Source organism: Oryx dammah, unplaced genomic scaffold (genome assembly GCF_014754425.2).
Source record: "Oryx dammah isolate SB20612 unplaced genomic scaffold, SCBI_Odam_1.1 HiC_scaffold_11099, whole genome shotgun sequence".
Taxonomy (NCBI): Eukaryota; Metazoa; Chordata; class Mammalia; order Artiodactyla; family Bovidae; genus Oryx; species Oryx dammah.
This window is the reverse complement of record NW_024080493.1, coordinates 1,127-9,833: the sequence shown is the minus strand read 5'-3', so window position 1 is coordinate 9,833 and position 8,707 is coordinate 1,127. Positions and strand designations below refer to the sequence as shown.

The 8,707-nt window shown below is 40.5% G+C and overlaps 1 protein-coding gene across 2 annotated transcripts; it reads right to left on the bottom strand.

The window, feature by feature from the left end:
- Positions 1–2,181: 2,181 nt before the first annotated feature.
- On the bottom strand, positions 2,182–7,818 carry LOC120860570 (SLA class II histocompatibility antigen, DQ haplotype D alpha chain-like). Of its 2 annotated transcripts, none has more exons than XM_040236375.1 (4): positions 7,391–7,818; positions 6,665–6,946; positions 6,217–6,391; positions 2,182–2,308 (listed from the first exon to the last, which is right to left on the bottom strand). In XM_040236375.1, exons 1-3 carry the CDS (start codon positions 7,689–7,691, stop codon positions 6,237–6,239), a joined length of 738 nt encoding a protein of 245 aa, XP_040092309.1. In that variant the 5' UTR covers positions 7,692–7,818; the 3' UTR covers positions 2,182–2,308; positions 6,217–6,236. The 2 variants fall into 2 exon arrangements, with proteins under 2 accessions (XP_040092309.1, XP_040092308.1); XM_040236374.1 differs by lacking the exon at positions 2,182–2,308 and adding an exon at positions 5,445–6,047 and having other exon boundaries at positions 7,391–7,814.
- Between the last annotated feature and the right edge of the window lie 889 nt (positions 7,819–8,707).

Sequence of the window (8,707 nt, the reverse complement as noted above, 5' to 3'; positions counted from 1 at the left end):
TTTCTCAAACATGTGCTCTGCCCTCCTTAACCTTGTCCTTTACTTACTATAAACCATATTATTTCATCTCCCTTATTCAAGTCTTCTCTAAACTCTACCAAATTACACTTGATTTCTGTGTAATGTTTATCATATTGCATTTCTATTTTCCTTAGCATTTATAATTATGTACTTGTGAAATTATTCCATATGTGTATATTTCCTCCTACTGGAGTGTAAATTCTTTAAAGACAATGAATGCGTCTCTTCTCATATGACATTAATACACTTGGGGGACTTCCCTGGAGGTCCAGTGGTAGAGAGTCCACCTGCCGGTGCAGGAGACACTGATCTGATCCCTGGAGCAGGAGAATCCCACATGGTATGGGGCAGCTGAGCCTGTTTGCCACAACTACTGGGCCGGTGTGCTTCAGCTGCTGAAGGCCACGAGCGCTAGAGTCCATGCTCCACGACAAGAGAAGCGACCACAATGAGAAAGCTGGCTCACTGCAACTAGAGAGTAGCTCCTGCTCTCCAAAACTAGACAAAGTCTGTGTGCTGCAACAAAGACCCAGTGCAGCCAAAAATAAATAAATAAATCTATTTAAAAATACACATGGAATGTAGTAGGGTATGTGTAGCAGCGATGCTGCTTAATGACCATTTGTGCATTATAGATTGAATTAATAATCATATCTATAAAGTCTGGGGCTTAGTTCAGCCAATAATAAGGTGAACATTAACTTTGCTTTCCTTTGCTGTTACTCCTCGTGGCATGCACACTCTTTAGGGTTACATATCTGAGAGATTCTGTGCTCTAGAGCAGGATTTGGAGTCTTTGGGTTTCCTAACTGCAATAAAAATGAGGAAAACCTTAAAAACCAGCATAACTTCAAATAGAATGTTTCTCTGCTTACTTCTTCTTTGGGCATTCCTGAATACTTAGAAAGACCATTGTATTATGGAAAATTTCAACTATATACAGTACTAGGGAGAACAGTATTATGAATCAGTAGTCCAGTTTTAACAATGACCAATTCATGGACAATTCTGTAAATTCACCCACTTAATGTTACATGCCTACTGGATTATTTTTAAGATAATCTTAGATATTATATCATTTCATTCCTAACTGTTTTACTATGAAAATCTAAAATATAATAACCCTAGAAATATAAAAACAATAATTGCTTAATACAGTCACTGTTCATTTTTTCTGTCTCACAAGAATTTTTTAAATTAAGGCAATGGCACCCCACTCCAGTACTCTTGCCTGGAAAATCCCATGGATGGAAGAGCCTGGTAGGCTGCAGTCCATGGGGTCGCTAAGAGTCGGAAACGACTGAGCGACTTCACTTTCACTTTTCACTTTCATGCATTGGAGAAGGAAATGGCAACCCACTCCAATGTTCTTGCCTGAAGAATCCCAGGGACAGAGGAGCCTGATGGGCTGCTGTCTATGGGGTTGCACACAATCGGACACGACTGAAGCGACTTAGCAGCAGCAGCAGCAGCAGCAGTTTGAATGTGAATCCCAAAAAACCTAGCATTTGGTTTATATGGTTCTTCAGTTTTGTTTTAAATGTATAAATTTCCCTGTTCATTATTTTTCCTAGCAAATTATTTGCTGAAGAAATGTGATTTTTTAATTATGTAACTTTTAAATAGCACTTTATTTATTTTTTAGAATTAAATTTTTGAAGTTTTTATTATTTATTATTTATTTCTGATTCAGAATATGAGACATGGTTTTAAACAGCGTAAGCTTATTAGTTTCAGTTCAGTTCAGTTCAGTCGCTCAGTAGTGTCCAACTCTTTGCAATCCCATGAACTGCAGCATGCCAAGCCTCCCTGTCTATCACCAACTCCCGGAGTTTATTCAAACTCATGTCCATTGAGTCAGTGATGCCATTCAACCATCTCATCCTCTGTTGTCCCCTTCTCTTGATCTCCTTTAGGATGGACTAGTTGGATTTCCTTGCAGTCCAAGGGACTCTCAAGAGTCTTCTCCAGCACCATAGTTCAAAAGCATCAATTCTTATTAGTTTTTACACTAAGCTAATTATATTATACCTTCATTAGTCATTCAGAGCAAAACAAATTCCAATTAATTAACTGAAATTTGTTTTATATATCAAATATTTCTAGTCCCATAAACTTTTTGTTATATAACACATGATTTTATTTGTTTTTTTTATTTTTAAAATTTTATTTATTTTTTGATTGCTGTTTACAATGTTAGTTTCAGGTATACAGAATAGTGATTTGATATTTTTATAGGGTTATACTTCATTTAAAGTATCTAGCACATTCACTCCAGGGTATATATCTGAAGGAAAGAAAAAAACTAATTCAAAAAGGTATATACTCCCCAATGTTCATAGCAGCATTACTTATGATAGCCAAGATGTGGAAGCAAACTAAGTGTTCAGCAGATTAATGGTTAAAGAAGATGTGGTGTGTGTGCATATATATATAATGGAATATTACTCAGCATAAAAAAGAATGAAGTTTTCCTTTTGCAACAGCACAGGTAGACCTGGAGTGTATTATTATGCTATGCTGAGTTCTTACCTTATGAATCATTGATACTTAAATTTTCTTACTCAAAATCGTATTGCCAAAATTCTTTTTAGTACATTTGTTCATATGCACGTGATCTATATTTTTTTATACTGAAATTTTAATTTTATATGTTTAGGATAATAATTGCTGATGTTTTCTTTCACTTAAAAATATACATAGTATCTTGATGCATATACGTGGCATCTGAAAAAATTGATATAGACAATCTTACTTACAAAGCAGAAACAGACACAGACGTAGAGAACAGACGTGTAGATATGGAGTCTGGGAGGGGAGGGGATGAGTTGGAAGAGTAACATTGACACATGTTCGCTACCATGTGTGAAATAACTAGCTAATGGGAACGTCCTGTACAGCTCAGGGAGCTGAGCTTGGTGCTCTGTGATGACCTAGATGGGTGGGATGGGGGAGGGGTGGGCGGGAAGTCCAAGAGGGAGGGAATATATGTGTATGTATAGTTGATTCACTTTGTTGTACAGCAGACATTAACACAACATTGCAAAGCAATTATACCCCAATTAAAAAATTTTTAAGCTAAAAATAAAAGTAAATAACCTAAAAAATATATATATACTCGCAAAGCTAAGCAGAAGGTAAAGAGGTTTCTCACATACTGTTGCTCCACAAGCATATCCTATGCTACTATCAACATCCCCTACATTTTTTTTTTACACTAGATGAATTTACATTGACACATCATTATCACCCAAAGTTCATCATTTACTTTAGGGCTCACTCTTGATATGTATTCTATGGGTTTGGACAAATGTATGACATGTATCTCTTATTATAGTATCAGAGTAGTTTCTGTTCTCTAGAAATCCTCTGTGCTCTGTTACCTGTGTTTTCTTGATCACCTCTGGTTCAGATTTCCTGCATTTACTAATTCCTACTCTGCATTTTCAATTATTCTCTTACTTCTCCCTCACAGCTAGCTTTTTCTCCTTGAATCTTCCCTACTCCTTCTCCAAGTGAACATGCATAAATATCCATTTACATGTAACACAGCTTGACTAAAAATTATAGGTCATGGGAGAGGGGAACATATTTTTTGTTCAGTTCAGTTCAGTTCAGTCGCTCAGTCATGTCCTACTCTTTGCGACCCCATGAATCGCAGCACGCCAGGCCTCCCTGTCCATCACCAACTCCTGGAGTTCACTCACACTCACGTCCATCGAGTCAGTGATGCCATCCAGCCATCTCATCCTCTGTCGTCCCCTTCTCCTCCTGCCCCCAATCCCTCCCAGCATCAGAGTCTTCTCCAATAAGTCAACTGTTCATAACAAATCCAAAATCAAATGTTACAACTTTCCTGAAGCGTTCTCTTAGCAACCCCTTCACCGATGATAGGTCTTTGGCAACTGGACCCTATTTATTCTCTCAGTCTAACTCAATCTCAGCTTCTCTCATTCTGGAAAAAATAACTGTCCAACTAATATATGAAAAAATTCATCTATACTCCATGTTTGAATCTCTTAAATCACTAAAAGGCCCAGAAAAAGTGCTTTCTATATGATTTGATCTATTGTGAATATAACTAGCAGTGTTTTTCTTATGTATTTGTATACTATGTGTAAGACACTTCCTATATAACAAGATTATTTAAATTCTGACACTAGGTCTACAAGGAATGTATCAACACCCCATATAATGGATGAAAAAACTAAGCTTAGAAATGTTAGATACTTTAGCCAATGTTATAAAATATAAATACTAGGTATAAAGTACTGAGTCCTGAACCTGGATTTAGGTTTCTTTGCACCAAACTAAGCTGTACGATACTGTGTTAATATTGTGTCTTTTTTTCCAATTATATTTTGAGCTCCCTGAATCTCATACATTTCATAGCTGTTCCATAATATCATCCAAGATGCAATGCATGGACTCACTCAGAGTGGAAAGTCTGAGGCAATGTGCCTAAAACATTCTCAAAGGCACAATGACTCCAAGTCAAGTCACACACACTCTCGAGAGTGACATTTGGACACTCAGGAAAGCCAGAGGATCCATCTGTTGATTTACTTCCTCCACACGGATTTCCACTGGAGACAGTGAATCTAGAGGAGAACATCGCACTCATAGGTGCTGCTACATTACCTCAGTTATGTTGTCCCTCCTGGGATTTCTCTCTCATAGATTCATGCTTTTCTTAGCCAGGAGGGTCATGGCCAGAGGGCTGGGGATATTGTGTGTTCTGCTATTTCCAGGGCAAACAGGGATGCACAGGAATCCAGCGTGCCTGGCTTAGGCTTATCTGCCTGGAGACACCCTGCAGTCATATTCACTCTCCCGTTCCTCACAGGCCACGTCAGGAAAGTCTGTGTGCTTATATAGCAGGAATTCATCTAGCAGATGAGACAAACTACACCTGTGTTCTAGGGAACCTAAGTATGTCTGTGATGTCTACTCCATCCCCTGTCCCATTAGGGTTACTAACCCTAAGTAAGGACAAGTTTTCGGTCCTTCTCAAATATCCACATTATTATCTTACTCTAACCCTCTCCTAACTGACTTTTCAGTTCTTTCTATATCTAGAGAATTCTTATCTCCTTAAGGTTGAGGACAGGAGACAATGCTTTTACTATTATAATGCATTCTTCACAAATTTAAAGTATTGGAAACAAATTTTGACATTTGGTATCAAAAATTTGACTTTTGGTACTTTTGAGTTCAAAATTCTTTTCTCTTATTTTTCTGTCATAGCTTTAAAAAGCTGTATTAAAATGGGTACAGAATTGGGAATTCCCTGGCATTTCAGTGGTTAAGACCCAGCTTTTTTTGCTGTGGTTCTGAGTTCGATCCCAGGTTGGGGAACTAAGATCTCACAAGCTGGATAGTGCAGCCAAAAAAAAAACCCCAAAAAGATGAGTATAGACTTCTCTTTTGGCTTTTGTATTTCTGCTATAACAAATCTATACCAAGGGAAAAAAGTGTTTATATCACTTTCACTGATGCCTGAATTAAGGGGTGGATTTCAGTGCCAAGAGCCAAGAGTGGAAACAGTAGGAAGAGAGAAATATTAACCATAGTGAACATACTGAAATATTATGAGTTTATACAAGTTGCTCTTATGTTCCTTGGCATTGAAACATGATCTGAGAAATGAAATTAAGGGACCTAAAGCATAAGAGAACATGATCTTAGTTAGCCCTGAGATGAAAGACAGGAAAAATTTCTATTAATGGGGAGTTTATTGCTTCCATGTTGTTATGGAGTCGAGGTCACAAGGGAGTAGGTAACTGAGTGGAATACCCCAATGATATCATGGTAGGCAACTACTGAGAACAGAAAAAAATATCAGAAAGTCAGGGGAGAACTCTGAGGTATATGTGAGCTCTGAGATGATACAGCATCTTAAGTCCCAGAGAAGAGAGGAGGGGCAGAGTGTAGGGGGAGAGAGAGTATATGATGAACTTGGCCAGAAAATAGTTCTAGGTCGTCTAGCACGTCCACTCTTCTGCTCTCATAGGTGGGCAGAGCACCTGCAACAGGAAAGGCATGAGACTGATGAGTCCTGGGGAGCTTCTGTGCCATAGTCATGCTGGTTCCCAATTCTCCCACAACTTTTCAACCACATTTGTGTCTACAACTTCTTCCCGCTTCGCTTTCTCCTGAAGTGTATCTGAGGCACTGACAAATATGAATCCTTACCTTCCCTTCTAGGGTGCGACTCACAAGGGACCCTGGTGTCTGGAGGCCCCACCTGAGCGCAGGCCTTGGATGATGAAGATGGTGCCCACCACGATGCCCACGAGGCCCACGGTCAACCCCAGGGCACAGACCACAGTCTCCGTCAGCTCTGACATAGGGGCTGGAATCTCAGCCTCTGCAAAAGTGAAGTTATGAAAGTCAGAATACTGAGTGTTGGTGCATGTGCCTGTGTATGAGAGTGGGCAGGAGGTGTGCTGTTCATGCTACAAAAACTCAGGGCACCAGGCTTAGGGAAGAGAATGAAGGTTTCTATAATTTTAGAAACCTTGAAGTGTGGAAAACAAGCTTTGGACTGTGAGATTGAGGGACCAATCATGTTTCAATGCCAGAGTGTTTTGTATTTGGTAGAAAAAGAGAGAGTGCCGAATGGGGTGGAACTCGTACATACCCCAGTGTTTGAGCAGCGGCTCCTCCAGGCCCCAGTGCTCCACTTTGCAGTCATAAACGTCATCATCAGAAGGGAGGAAGGTGAGATAACCAATCTTGAGGAAGGAATGATCATCCTTAGGGAGGAAGCTGGTCTCAGAAACACCCTCCGTGACTGCATGCCCGTTCTTCAGCCATGTAATGTTGATCACAGGGGGAAAAATGTTGTCCACGTGACAGATGAGGGTGTTGGGCTGACCCAGCATCACGGGAGACTTGGAAAACACAGTCACCTCAGGAACCTCTATGGTGAGGAAACAGCACAGACGTGAAACGGGAAAAGCTTGGCCCTGATTCTGCACTGCCTCCTGGGGGAGCCCGCCCACCAACGTTTCCCGGTCTGACAGAGGAGGAGCTCTTGTTTGCCTTCTGCTGGGAGATGCTATGCTCTGCCCATGCTTTATCCCCGTGCTGTCTGTGGGCATGCTTGTCAAGGAGGGAGGTCTGTGGGACTCCTCCTTGAGGGATTCAAGGAATATGTTATGAGAGTAAGGGTCCTTATATTACATGGAAATATGTGATCTTTGAGATGGGAGAGGATGAGTGGTCAATAATTACTATGAAATCTGGGGACACTTGGGAAAGTTTCATAGCATGGTGAAGGATATCTCTCCTTAGAGAAGAAGGGAGTGAAGCCTGATATGAAAGAATAGATTCAGTAAAGAGAAGTAGAATAGTGGACACTTACCATTGATAGCAGGGGTAAAGTTGGAGCGTTTAATCATGATATCCAAGCTTTGTTTTGATGTAGCTATTTCACTCAGTGCACCTTGTGGGTCAAAGCTTGTTAATTCACCAAACATAGGCAGCCGCCAGACAGTCTCCTTCTTCCCCAGGTCCACATAAAACAGCTCGTCTCCATCAAATTCGTGGGTGTACTGGCCAGAGGGACCATAAGATTGGTAGATCTCTGTGCCATAGGAGCCAACGTGGTCAGCTGTAAGTGAGGGTGAGGAGCAGGAAGGTGGAAAACGGAGAGAAAAGGCCATATTAAACAAAGTAACAGAAGAGACTAACTTTCAAACACGGTGGGCTTCACCTTTGGCACAGTGTCTCTAAGCAAAGTGCCAGCACCTGCTTCCTTCTCCCTCAGTGCTGGTAGCTGTCCTGTTAGAATCCAGGCTGCTGTTGCACTGTAACACATGTGATTCTTGAGTGTCCCTTGTGGCTCGGCTGGTAAATAATCTGCCTGCAGTGCCGGAGACCTGGGTTCGATCCCTGGGTTGGGAAGATCCCCTGGAGAAGGGAAAGGCTACCCACTCCAGTATGCTGGCCTGGAGAATTCCATGGACTGTAGTTGAGAGTCAGACACGTCTGAGCTACTTTCACTTTCGTTTGCTCACAAGGGCAGGATTTCACAGGCTTTGTTTACTGCTATTTCCTGCCTGCCCAGCTCAGTGCCTGGCACATTGTAGGTCTGTAATAAAGATTATAATGGAAAGAGAGAAGAAAGAAGGGAATGAATGAATTTTCCTGCTATTATCTTTGTTTCCTCTTCTTCAGAAGTTTTTCTCTCATTTAATTTTTCATCAGATAATAACACATTCATTGTGATTCTTTTCCCCTCAGGGCTGACTCAGAGCAGAACATTTTATGCATAGGGATTCCTTCTTTAAAAAAAAAAAACAAAACAAGGAAAAACACACATGATCCTACTATTTTAAAAGAGATTCCTCTTTTATAAGGTATAAGAAACAGTATGACAAGGACACTGACAACATAACAAAGCATATAAAGAATAAACAATGCTTCTAAGGTGTCCATTTTGTTAACCGTAGTGATTCTTAAAGAAGAATGCCTGATTCCTTCTGAAATAAAAAAATGGAAGCTTTATTTTTGATTTCTGACATTTCCTTCCCCCATTTCTTTCTTTAATGTGAAAGTCACTCAGTCATGTCCGACTCTTTGCGATCCCATGGACTTTAGCCTGCTGGGCTCCTCTGTCCATGGGATTATCCAGGCAAGAATACTGTAGTGGGTAGCCATTTCCTTCTTCAGGGATCTT